General features: G+C 36.8%; 1 protein-coding gene across 1 annotated transcript in view; it reads right to left on the reverse strand.

Moving 5' to 3' along the window:
* GTF2H1 (general transcription factor IIH subunit 1) overlaps window positions 1-14,295 on the reverse strand; it is a 33,283-nt gene that overhangs the window by 16,331 nt on the left and 2,657 nt on the right. The window contains exons 3-8 of the mRNA XM_081098854.1: window positions 9,098-9,266; window positions 5,665-5,857; window positions 4,510-4,675; window positions 3,539-3,632; window positions 1,780-1,929; window positions 1,572-1,651 (exon numbers count right to left, since the gene is read on the reverse strand). Coding sequence (XP_080954980.1) covers window positions 1,572-1,651; window positions 1,780-1,929; window positions 3,539-3,632; window positions 4,510-4,675; window positions 5,665-5,857; window positions 9,098-9,251 — 837 coding nt within the window. The 5' untranslated portion in view covers window positions 9,252-9,266. The remainder of the gene's footprint in view (window positions 1-1,571; window positions 1,652-1,779; window positions 1,930-3,538; window positions 3,633-4,509; window positions 4,676-5,664; window positions 5,858-9,097; window positions 9,267-14,295) is intronic.

Here is a 14,295-nt window from a genome sequence, read left to right on the forward strand (position 1 = left end):
TTAGAAGTGTTAAAAAAAAGAGTCTGATCCATGTAATGTTTTCTAAATATATTCTTACTGATTTCAGAGAGGAAGAGAGAAACATCAATGATGAGAGAGAATCATTGATTGGCTGCTTCCTGCATGCTGCTAGTGGAGATCGAGCTGCAACCCAGGCATGTGCCCTGACTGGGAATCAAACCCGGGACCTCTTGGTCTATGGGACAACGTTCAATCCATTGAGGCACCACAGCCAAGTGCTAATTTGGTTTTAAAGTGTATGAACTTAATGATTATGGTATATTTAGCTTAGGCTGATATTGGTAATAGGCAAAGTGAAGAAGTTACACATATGCATGTAAAAATATACCATCTTTTCATTAAAAAAAAAAAGCCCTAAAATGTCTTTTCTCATCACATTAAGTAAGCTGTAATCTCTAAGCTTCCCTAAATTTCATTTTGTCAGGATGATTAAGAGGGTCCTATTTGTAATCTGTTGAGAATCAACAAGGAAGTGACTGAGTGCTGAGAATCACCAAGAAAAAGCTGAATTTCATTATGGAAAAGACTCACATGCGCACCAAAAATTATATTCTATTAATATGTAATTCAGATTATAGGACAAAATTTTAACATTGGTTTTTCAATTGGTGAGTAAATACACTAACTTAAAATTAGAGGAAAAGTTAGGGGGAAAAAAAGGTAGGTGGGAGCATGTATATATAGCCAGCAGAAAAGAAGCCAAAAAATGGGCAAGAAAATTACAATATAAGAGTGTGAGAAGAATAACTGAGAAGGCAGTTTCCTCTTACTCCAGAAGATAGAGATAAGTAGCTTTGACTAGAAGATATAACCTCATTTTCTATAACTGGATAAGTATGCAAATCTAGAGTTATGATGCTGAGGGAGGTAGCTCATATTTGAAAGTGTGCCAGTTGAAACATATTAGGAAAAGTGTGGGTAAGGATCATGAGTTCATGGTGGGTAAATAATGGGCAATCAACAAAAGCTTACCTTTTTCTTTTCTATTAACATTTATCCACATTACTAGAGACTGTTAGCTAGAGCATAAAGCCAGACTCATCAATATGTTAAGCTTTCATTATTACCTAGAGTAGTGGTTCTCAACCTTCTGGCCCTTTAAATACAGTTCCTCATGTTGTGACCCAACCACAAAATTATTTTCGTTGCTACTTCACAACTGTCATGTTGCTACTGTTATGAATCGTAATGTAAATATCTGATATGCAGGATGGTCTTAGGGGACCCCTGCGAAAGGGTCATTCGACCACCAAAGGGGTCGCGACCCACAGGTTGAGAACCGCTGACCTAAAGACTTGTTGATTGGAGAGCTAGAAAATTATTTTAAAAAGTTTTAGCAACTCATACAGGAATTTGTTTTCCAAGCAATTTTAATAGTGAACAGTACTACCGAAAAGCACTTCTGATAAATCATTCCAGATAACAGTATTTTGTTTGATTTACATTCTCACAAGTAAAACATCCTCACGTAAGGCAATTTTAGAATTATAAAAAGGTTGAAGACTAGGAAAAGACTGTGTTCTCTCATAAATCCTTTTACTATAACTTACCTCATCTAATGGTTTATCTTCCAAAGCTGTCAAATCAAGTAGTGGGTTTTTCACTCCTAAGGAAACCATTGTTTTTAACCCTAGAAAATAAATGAAATAAAGTCGATCAAGTCTTACCTTTCTCAGAAATTTAAAAAACTCACTAACATTACTAATAAGTAGAGAACAGCAAAATAAATGATAGTGTGTGTCAGGGGTAAACAGTTACCTTTTTCATCTATTTTGGCACATTCTGCAAACAGGTCCTTTGACCCTGTATTCAGCCGGTCCCTGTGAAAATAATGGGACTGAAAAAAACGCGTCCAGAATTCCTTTTCTGTCATGCTGTGGGGAACATTTTCTACATATTTCATTTTTACTGTGGAAGAAAAACCATAATGGTTACATGCTGCATTTCCATTTCTTAAAACCTCAAATTAGTTGAAATATAAACTAATAGCAAAAACTAGGTTATAAAACTGTTCAACTACATATTCTGTATATAATAATCTAATTATAAATATGAAATACAACTTGAGAGATAAGGTGAGGTACTACCTTTACGAATCTTAACAATTACAAACAAAACCTTATTTTGTACCAAGAGATTTGACAAGTTTTAATAATAGTACCTACTTCATAGGGTATCTATTTATATAAAAGCCTAAGTGAGCATAGCAACTGAACAGACGACCGAACAGGCTGTGTGGGGCGACCCGGCCGGCAGAGGGGTAATGAGGGAGGACCAAACGAGAGAGCAGCAGGCTGCATGGGGCGACCAGGCCAGCAGAGGAGTTAGTGAGGGGCGGCCAAACAACTGAGCAGCAGGCTGCGTGGGCCACCAGATCGGCAGTGAGGGGTGACCAAACGACTGAACAGCAGGCTGTGTGGGGCAACCCCAGGTGGGGGTGGGTGAGTTGGGGACGATCAGGCCAGCAGGCAGAGGCAGTTAGGGGTGACCAGGCTGGCGGGGGGGGGGGGGGCGGGGGGGCGGGGGCAGCAAGGGGTGATCAAGCTGGCAGGCAGAGGCAGTTAGGGGTGACCAGGCTGGCAGGGAGGCAGTTAGGGGCAATCAGGAAGGCAGGCAGGTGAGCGGTTAGGGGCCAGTGGCCCACAATTGTGAGAGGGATGTCTGACTGCCAGGCCTAACCCGGCAGTCAGACATCCCCCAAGAGGTCCCGGATTGTGGAGGGTGCAGGCTGGGCTGAGGGGACGTCCCCGCCCCCGTGCATGAATTTTATGCAGTGGGCCTCTAGTTTGTGATAACTAAATGAGTCAATATACATAGAGGCTTTAGAATGGTGTCTGGCACACCATAATGTTATTATCAGAAAAATGTGCAAATAAATATATTACAATGTGATAACTCTGAGGCAGACACAGGCCCTACAGAAGGCGAGGGGGCTCATATCTATCTGAAGAAGTCAGAGGTGGTAATGAGGCAATGCTTGAGCTGAGTCCTGTGGGAGAGGTATGTTTCCTAAGGACTAAAGGTGCACGAGTGAGGAAGTGTAAAGAACAGCATATGGCTTAAGAGAGCACTGGTTGGTTAAAAAATGACTAAAGCAGCGACTCTCAACCTTGACTGCACATCATAAATCACATTAGGATGGTTTCTGCAAGGGAAAGGATTAAGTTAGAAAGGTCGCTCTGGAGGAAGTATAAAGGATGATTTGAGTTAGTGCTCTAGAGACTCATTTATTGATGCCTCTGGAGGAAGTCATCTTGCTCAGATATGGTTAAGGGGAAATCAAGTTTAAGAACTACTGATGGAAAGAATGGGGAAGTCATCATACCAATGAATTGATGATAATACACTATATACTAAAACCCTTAATATCTACCACATGTCAAAACTAGGTACAGTACTTCACATATTTTGCTGTACTTGGTCAAAAATAAAAGTAAACTTTTTGTTTTTCATTGAAATATTACTGAATTCATCCAAATAAATATTTTAACTATCCGAAAGAAGTGATTCATCTTACCTGCGGGATAGGTCCTAAATATGGACTCAATAATATCAGAGGTTAAATTATATCTCAGACCATTACATCCATCTGTTTGGGGCCGGACATCAGCCTAAAATAATAAATATATGTTAATTAAAATACTGGGGAAAGATGTTAAACACACAACAGACACTGGACCAAGGTGGAAAAACAGATTTTCTGAATGAGTTACAGAGGCAAAGGAAGCCCCTCACCTTTATTTTTGCAGAGAGACAAAGAAGCCTGGCCTGTTTCATATAATCGTAGTGACCTATAAAATCTACTTCCTTGAAAATCCTACATGGTCAAACAGGCATGTTTATGTGTGGACAAAAACAGATAAACTTCTACAGTTACCAAAACTATAACATACTTTACTTACTAAATAAACAAATATTATCTGACTAGTTTAAGAAAGGCCTAATTAATAATAAGCACACAGAAAGATGCCAAACATATAATTCATATTCAAATTTTTGTTAAATGTACTGCTTTGGTTCCACCAGAGTAGAGACATTTTCTAATTCTACATGTAAGGTACTCCCAATTTTTCTCTAAGATACATTTTATAACCCTTACTTTTTCTATACTATGATAGTCACTATAAATTTAACTTTTATTGTAAGTAAAACATAGCAACCATAAAAAAGTTATCAGAAAGCCCTAAATTTAAACGTACTAGGGGAAATAAATATTAGTCCAATGGCTAAAAGATCTTTTAAAAGTCCATTTGATTTCCAGCAAGTTAGGGTCAAGATTAGAAACCAAGAAAAATAGCAAAAATATAAATTAAAAAAATACTGTATGTATTTAAAAATATTTTAAAACAAGACCATGAATATGGAAATGCCCATGAATTTACTTCAAGGAAATATTAAAATTTATCAAAGAAATGGCATTGTTAACACAGAATCAGGGTTTTCCTTAACCTCCGCCCCCCTTTTCAGAAATCTAGAAGGGTCACATACCAGAAATGCTGCAGAAATGCCAACATCCTGCTTATGATTGGATGTGGAAGAACTTTCTGTTGAGTTCACATTTAAACGATTGGCCCAGAACTCCTCAGCACTGATCACTTGACTCACAACAAGGTCTTTATAAAGCTGAAACAAAACAGGATCTTCTTGCAGCATCCTGGGGATAGAACATTGAATATACTGAACTTTATAGAACAAAACACCATTTAGGTAACATTTTAAAGACTTTAACACAAAATACTGAAACACACAGCTTTCATTTTGTGATGATTGAGCAGCAGCAGGTCATTTTGTTCATTTGTTAGTAATTAAAAGCAAAAACAAAACAAAATAAAAAAACCCCAAAACTACTCCATATTTTTGGAGGAACAAATAAAGTGGAGATAAATGGAAGTTTGAAGAAGCAAAGACTAAAACTCTTTGAGGGCATGGATATGGTCTTATTCATCTTTATATCCCAGTGATACAAAGGTCACTGTATTTGTATTTGTATTGCACTGTATTCTGTTTTACAAATAAAGGTGAATGGAGAAGAGGAAGCATGCTTAAGATTTTCCAGCAACCAATTTTTCATGGTAATAAGCACTTGGAGTCATAGCACAGATGGCTGAAAGAGACTGGTGATGGATTTCATCTTATCAGAAATTCTCATCATTTTACATGCTTTCTCAAGTTTTTTTCCAAGAATAAAAAGATTTTAAGTATAACAATATTACCAAAACTGTACTGACATAGTATATCACAAAATCAACTTTTTAACAGTATAATTTCCTTCAGGTTTCTTATTCATAAACACACTTCTAATGGTTTAGTATCTTTTCTGTGACGAGAACTGGGAAAAGAAATTAAGGGACCTTAGCACCTTTGAATCTCAGTTCTGTTCCTAATCAGATGTTAGGTTTCAGGCAGTTAATTTAACATCTGAGTTTATACATTCTCATTTGCCCACAGCTGAATAGCTAGTAAGAAGCTAAAGTTAAAAAAACCCCAAAAAACAAAAAAACACACACACAGAGGTAAAGATACCACAGCTATATTTTTCTATCTTGTACTATCAAAGTACAAGAGATGATAAATAGCAAACTATTACTCTATGAGACCGTAGAGAACCTAGTTCTTCAAAAGGCTATTCTTTTCCTCCTTCACCTGTTTTTCTCTTCAAGTTCTTTATTAGCTTTCCTCTTGAATTTGGGCAGCAGTTGCTGAAGAAGGTCTTTCACTGCATCTCGCTCTTTGACTGCTGTGCTTTCATTGGAAAAATGGAAGTTAGTTGTGTCCCCTGCATGCAGAACCAGCTGAAGCTGAATTTTAGCTTTTCCTTCTGGACTGATTTTCTGACCTAAAAGGAAATATGAGGTTAATTAGATGACATGCACATTGTGGAAACTGCCATACAACAGGTTACTTACTTGGCAGAAATGCACTCTTCTTAAATAAGAATCCAGAGCACGGTTCAACAAAGTCACTGCTAACAATCTGCTTCCTCCTTTAGTATTCTTTTTGGGTGGCATTTCTCACCCATGGTTTCCACCTCCAGATACTAAAGAGCTTTTATTTCCATTCAACTGAGGCAGATATCTTTAAAGCTTCCTAAACAGTCAAGTAGGAGTCCCAAATCCACCCTACACAGCTACCTCCAATTAACATTATCATTAATAAAAATGATTTGTCATGATTCAAAAACTCCAAAGCACAACCCATGGTTTACTTACTAGTTGCAAAGGAAGATATGAAATTTTACATTTGAGATTTAGTGTCACCACTTTAACTGAGTGATCAAAGCAGGACAACCTGACACAACAGGCCTTCTGAGGTGACAGAATAGGAAGTAACCACCACCCTTACAAGTTAAGACAATTAGGCATAATCATAATGTGTGATATTCTACAACCCTATACTCAGAGAAGAGACTAAAGAACTACAATTATAGCCCGGCCAGTGTGGTTGAGCGTGGACCTATGAACCAGGAGGTCATGGTTCAATTCCTGGTCAGGGAACATGCCTGAATTGTGGGCTCGATCCCCAGTGGGGGGTGTGCAGGAGACAGCCAATCAATGATTCATTCTCACTCATTATTGATGTTTCTATCTCTTACTCCCTCTTCCCTGAAATCAATAAATCAATAATATATATAGATAATATAGGAAAATATGTGTGTGTGTGTGTATATGGATATAAGAACTATAATTATATACATGAACCTAGATTGAATATTGGTTTAAAAAATCACATTTCTGAAAACATTACTGGGACAACAGGGTAAATATAAAATGGCCTGAATATAAAAATTTTTGTGGTGTGATATTAAAAGCAGCCAAAGTATACATAAACAATAAAGCAAATATGGCAAACTAGTAACTGTACTTTTTTTGTTAATCCTTATCTATGGAGGATATTTTTCCATAGATTTTTAGAGAGAGTGGAAGGGAGGGGGAGAGACAGAAAGATTGATGTGAAAGAGACACATCGATTGGTTGCCTTTCACACACGGCTCCAGGATCAAGCCTGCAGCTCCCTACCCTCAGTCTGCAGGCTCTATCCACTGAGCCAATCTGGCTAGGACAATAACTGTACTATTTAGGTGGGATATGTTACATAGTATATGTTGTACCATTCTTTAAAATTTTCTAAATGGGTGACTCATGGTAGTATGAACATGCTGCCTAGAATTCTCAGCCCTAACCAATTTTTTTCAATGAAGATGCTGCTTCCAGACCAACAGTTCAGATGAAATATCTTAATGTCAGCAGCAGCAATATGAAACAATTTACACTGTCAGCCAGCCTGTCCCAGTATCCAATTCCTCCAAAACAATCACCCCTATGCTTTTCTCAGTCACGACTTTATCCTTGCTCTAGCTTAGCTCTTGCCTCTGAGAGGCCTAATTTTGAAGTTTGTTTTTTTAACAAGATTAACTGCTAAATTTCCCCTTAGTAATCTATTATTGATAACTTTCAATAGTTTCAGAAATGGGCATTCTATCAATAATTCACCTTAAAATGAAAAAACGATCTGGTGCAGATCTAGGTTTTGATATGTGTTCTCCTCCCAATAGCCTAGAACTGTGGAGACATAGGAGGTAGGCATATTCTTTATTGCACACTGGGGATATGAGTGTATTTTACAAATCTATTAAGGGCTAGCCTGCTAATACAGGAAGTTCCTAATTTATGAGTCTATTGTAGTACAAATGATAGTTTGTAAGACTATTATCAGGAACTTGATGAGGCATTCTTCCACAGAAACAAAGTTTTATAAGGAAGTGACGTTACCAGGAGAGTGGACAAAGACTGGATAGTTTAGGCACTACTGAATTATGATAGGTTTTAAATAGTATTTCCTTTTGAAATTAAGATTCTAAATTATTTCAATGGATAAAGATGAAGATCTTGGCCATTTCCAGCAACAAATAGAGATCCTTGGGCAACTGTTCCTCACAAAGGACATTTGTAAACTGAGCACTTCTAAGTTGAAGGTTGTCTATTTTTCGAGGTGTCATATTTCTTGAAATTTATGCAAAATTTTATCCAGGTGAAGAATTTTATATCCAGGAAAAAAAAAAATCCATATTAATAGTCACAGTTAAGATAACCACAATTTGTCAAGGACTTTGTTGCCCAGACTTCCTTGGAGTCACTCTTATACAAGATCTTTAGCTAGGTGAACTGCAGAACTCCCTTTCAGAGGAAAGGTCCTAAATCTCAGGATTCGCTTGGTGTTTTTAAACCTAATTATTATTGAGCCATTGAGTACGGAACCTTTTGGGTAATATTTCAAAGTTATTCTTGCTAATTTGGAAAGAGAAAAAGAAAATAAAAATAATATGCTCTGTATTTCTCTCATGTATAGTCAGTATAAAATTGAATATCTTCTCAACAGACGATAGCCACATAACTAAAAATTAATTAGACAACTTGCTTAAATGATACAATTTTATTAAAGGGCAATCTGGTATCATCTATCAACATTTTAAGTGCATGAACCATTTGAACCAGTAAACCCAGTGCAGAGATGTATCCCATACATCATACATACAACCTCACAAAGGTATTAGTACACAGATCTATACAACATTATTTGCAACAACAAAATTCTGGAAACTTCCTAAATGTCCTTCAACAGAGGACTGGTTAAATACATAATTGTATATCCATTTGGTGAAGGTATATATAGCCCAACTGGTGTAGCTTAGAGGTTGAGCATTGACCTATGAATCAGGTGGTCATAGTTCGATCCCTGGTCAGGGCACATGCCCAGATTGTGAGCTTGATTCCGTGTGGACATGCAAGAAACATCATTGATGTTTCTCTCTCTCCCTTCCTCTCTGTAATCAATAAAAATATGTATTAAAAAAAGATATCCAGATATCTTTACATGTGGTAGATTTACATATGTAAAGTTTTACATATACACATTCTATTAAGTGCAAAAGGCAGTTTATAGAATAATATATATTCAGTAATCCCACTTTGTAATTATTTTTATGTGGTTGATTTTTTTTTTTTTTGGACATTAAAATAAAAAGCCCACAAAGATTTTTATAAGCAATCTTCTAAAATTACTAAGAAATATGACTTACATTTAATATCTCCATACATATGGCTGATTGTAAATCTATCTTTGCCTTCAGGTGCCCAAGCAATTCTTTCTGCCATGAGGTATAGAGCTCCATCCTGCTTCTTCTGACGCACCTTCTTTACAATCAGCAAGACTTCTTCAGATGAAGTTGCCATGATGGCTAGAAGGTGCTAATGGAGACAAAAAGAGTTCACATCTCAGTTAGGGCCTGATTTATTGACTTCTAAAGTCCCTTCCAAATCTAAAACCTAAACTAATAATGAGGGGGGAAATCTCTTCCTTCATTCAAAGTTGAAAATACAATTATATGGCATTATTCCTTAAATTTTTTTTCATACCATAGGTATGAATTTACATAACAGTTTATAATATTTGGCAGTTTTCAAACCATTCCCACATATGCTAATCAGAGTATTTTCAAATTATTTTTATTTTTCCCAGTTATATTCTTAAAATCTTAAAATGTATGATCTGACTACAAATGTGGTCTTTTATGTAATTTATATTTAGAATTGTAGAACTTCAGAATGACACAGGAGTCTAATAAATATTTAGTTCAAATTGTTTCAACTGAAACAACTAAGGGCCACAGGCTTTCTGTGGTGACTATTCTAGAACCACTCCCAGAGCTGAAACCACATGCACATTTCCTAATTCTTGGTCTAGGTTTTGTCCAGTATGCTTGAAAAATGTAAAACCAAGTCAAAAAATGTTTTCTCCTTTTTATTATTCAAAATTTTACAGATAATGGCACTGCATTTTGGACTATAATAGTCAAATCAAAGGTTGTCTTACTGACTACAATCTTGTTTTCTTATTACTAAATGGAAAGTATTAAAATAGCAGCTGTGAAGAGAAAACAGATAATTAGGGCTGTCAGATACAATATAAGATGCTCAGGTAAATTTGCTTTTCAAATAAACAAATTTTTAGCTAAACTATTTCCCAAATATCAAATTTATTAAATCATTATTTGTTGTCTAAAATTCAAACTTAACTGAATTTTGTGTATTTTTATTTGCTACATTTGGCATCACTTTATAGATTCTAAAAGGCTGGGGGCAGCTCCTGTGTTGAGCGCCTGCCCCCTGGTGGTCAGTGAGCATCACAGTGACCGGTCATTCTGCCAGTCAGTCTATTTGCATATTAGGCTTTTATTACATAGGATTAACATGCACTTTCATGATGATGATACTTTACAATAATTTACAGTATCAACTTTTCTGCCCCCCAAAACCTCCAAATAAACAAAACCATTTCATTAAGTTTCACAGTGCAAAAATTCTTGTCATTTGCTGTTTTTTACTTTTTCTTCTCTATTGGTTCTCCTGTTTCTACCTTGTGTTATTTATTTGGTTAATCCTCACCCAAGGATACTTTTCCCATTGATTATTTATTTTTTTTAAATTATAACAAGTGGATGTTTTCTTTTTTTTCTTTATTAAGGTATTACATATGTGTCCTCATCCCCTCATTGCCCCCCAATCCCCCACTCATGCCCTCACCTCCCTGGTGTCTATGTCCATTGCTTAGGCTTATATGCATGCATACAAGTCCTTTGGTTGATTTCTCCCCCTTACCCCCACCCTTCTCTACCTTCCCTCCCCATTGATTTTTTTTTTTTTTAAGAGAAAGTAGGAGGGAGTGGGGAGACAGAGAGAAACATCAATGTGGTTGCCTCCCACATATGCCCCGACTGGGGCTGGGAATCGAGTCTGCAACTGAGGTACATGCCCTTAATCAGGCTCAAACCTAGGATTCTTCGGTCTGCAGGCTGACACACTAACCTAGTGGTTCACAATGTGGGGCACACGCCCCATGGGGGGGGCAATTTGAGAATGAGTTTAACAACAGTGAATTTTTTGCACTTCTTATGGTTCTTGGGGCCTCAAATACAGCATATATATATATATATATATATACACACACACACACATATATATATATACATATATATGTATATATATATATTTCAGTTCTCTATTATGTTTTAAAACATTGCTATTTTTTATATCATTTCATATTATTTTTTTTTAACAATTTCTTAGTGATTTCTTCCTTAGTACTTCAACTGTCCTTTTGTTCTTTTATTTTTCTCTTTCATGGGTGCCATATTCTTTGGAAGCTTGTTTAAACCAAGTTAATGGCCTTTTAAGCTTCCTCCACATGAATAGTTCAATTTTTGAATAATAAGAATTATATGACACAGGGATATCAGACTTTTAGAAATGCTTAGGTGGGGCATGGCCAAAAAAAGGTTGGGAACCATTGCTCTAACCCAGGGGTGGGCAAACTTTTTGACTCGAGGGCCACAATGGGTTCTTAAACTGGACCGGAGGGCCGGAACAAAAGCATGGATGGAGTGTTTGTGTGAACTAATATAAATTCAAAGTAAACATCATTACATAAAATGGTACGGTCTTTTTGTTTTTTTTAGTTTTATTCATTTCAAACGGGCCGGATCCAGCCCGCGGGCCGTAGTTTGCCCACGGCTGCTCTAACCACTGAGTGAACTGGCTAGGGCAATTTTATGCTTTTTAGAAGTATGTTCATCTTTTTAATCTGACTCCTCTCTTTCCCTTCTAGCTTTCTTATTGTTTCCTGGGATGTCATCACCACTGTCCTCATATATGTTAGACCATTTTATTGCCATAATCCAGCTCTGGGTGGGGAGGTTTTGTATCAGTAGTATAAGTCTCCAAAGGTGGTGCAGTTTGACTTCCACATTTAGAATTCCTTTAGAGGCTTCTCAGGTGTCTTGACACTGCCTCTCCCAGTCTGTTGATCAGACTGCAGAGAAAGGCTGGGTCAGTCATGCTCCAGAATAGCTTATGGGTCCTGGCAGCCACTGTTCTGTCTTGTTCCCACAACCACCCACTGCCTTTGCAGGATCCAGGGCCCTGGGACTGGTCTCCTCCAGCTGGTTGTTTTCCTCCTTGTTAGAAAAGCTTGAGGTGCTGCTTCTGTAAGTCTCAAAAGAGCTCAGCCACCATGACAGCAATATGCCATGACCCAAAAGTGAAAATTTAATACTTAATATTTCAGATGCCTCTTTCTCCATCTTTTAACAATCAAATGTCTTCAAATGCTCTCTATACCTTTGAGAGTCATTTGTATATATGGCTAATTTGTTACCTAGGAAACAGCCTGGTGTCCTCCCACCTTTCTCCTAAATCCTGGGAATCTTAAATACCCAACACAAATGCTAGAGGCTTGAGTGTGAATGTCTGGAATATGAGGCCAAAAAGGACTCTGAGGAAAGATCCCATGATTGATAGTGATGAAAAATGCCACATATATGCCATTTTTGAAGTAATGAATAGTTTTCATTCCCAAAGAAACAATTTAAAATATAATTTTAAAACATTTACTTCTTCCAGCTCTGGAGGGGAAGTTTCTAATTTTAGAGAAGCGAACACATCTAGATGTCATAATTTGCCCAGAGCAAACAAGAAGCTTTACTGAATTCTTACTATGTCCAGGTATCGGGACTAAATTATTTATAGGTGTTATCTCATTCAGTTCCCAGTTAACAATCCTGAGACAGGTGCTATTATTAGTTCCATTCTGTGGATAAAGGAAACTGGGTCTGAGAAATCAAGGTATTTTCCCAATACATCAAGGAGTAGGAGAACTGGGTTTCAATCTGGGTCAGACTGACCTTGGAGTTCCACTATGCTATTTTGTGAACATTTAGAATTAGAGGAATGGATATATACCCAATTTAATAGTGGTTACCTACAGTGACAGGATTACAGACGATCGGAAGATACCTTTTGTTTTCTGGATTTCTATAATATAATATTTCGTAATGAGAAAACTAGGTTTTTTTTAAAAAAATATATTTTATTGATTTTTTACAGAGAGGAAGGGAGAGAGATAGAGAGCCAGAAACATCTATGGGAGAGAAACATCGATCAGCCGCCTCCTGCACATCTCCCACTGGGGATGTGCCCGCAACCCAGGTACATGCCCCTGACCGGAATTGAACCCGGGACCTTTCAGTCCGCAGGCCGACGCTCTATCCACTGAGCCAAACCGGCTTCGGCGAGAAAACTAGTTTTTAAAAATGTCTTTGCAGAAAAAAAATGTCTTTGCAAGAGTGTATCCCTATCAAACCATATGTTTGTTAAGGAAACATGGAAAAGTGTTAGGTGTCTTAGTATGGGTAAGAATTAAAACAATTTTCAATTTTTGTAATATATGTATATCAATTATTTTATTTAGCTTTAAAAATTTAATCCATAAAGGAAAACTTATAACATCTATGGAACCATTAAATACTCTAATATTCATTTTCTAATATTCATTTTAATAAACACATAAGTATCAACATTTTAATAAGCCTGTCTGTATTATGTAAAATTATACTAATTGAATTTTAGGAAACATGAATTAAAATCTGAGAAAGATGGGGAGATAAGCAGATAACCGTAAGATAATTTTAAGTATGTTCTTATATGGAGGAAAAGCAGTGAGCAAGGACAGTTGATAGAGCAAGTCCCCAGTTAACTGGACTACAGGCACACATAAGTATTAGCTTTGGGGTAAAAAAACTTTTCTGAGATGGAAGGTATGGAAGAAAAAATGAGTTAAGAGAGAAACTGAAGTGGAGGAAAAATTAGATGAATAGAATTGACTTTATTAACTGCTTTAAATCAATTGGGAAAAACATAGCCTCTTAAGTACAGCATGGGACAAAAGTAGTTTTGCAGTTGTTCGTATATAAATTAATACAATAATTAATAATAATAAACTTTTTCATACGCACAACTGTAAACAAACTGTTGCCCCATCCTGTATATAGCCTGTATAAGAAGCCTTAGCTAGTTTGTCTCAGTGGGTAGAGCGTCAACCTACGGACTAAAGGGTCCCAGGTTCGATTCTGGTCAAGGGTACATGCCCAGGTTGTGGGCTCCATCCCCAGTGGGAAGCATGCAGGAGACAGCCAATGATTCTCTCTCATCACTGACGTTTCTATTTCTCTCTCCCTCTTCCTTCCTCTCCGAAATAATAAAAAATATAAATATATATATTTAAAAAAACCATTTATATGAAAATCCACTAAGGGGGAACTTTAAAAATGAAGTTTGCTTATCAAATTTCCCTGGTTATCTGTAGTAACTTTAATTGTGCTAGGACCAATTTTAGGAAGTTTAATAGAACCAGTAGGGGTATCAGTAACTTCTGATTTCTAGA

Source organism: Myotis nattereri, assembly GCF_964212035.1.
Source record: "Myotis nattereri genome assembly, chromosome: 9".
In the NCBI taxonomy this organism is placed as follows: Eukaryota; Metazoa; Chordata; class Mammalia; order Chiroptera; family Vespertilionidae; genus Myotis; species Myotis nattereri.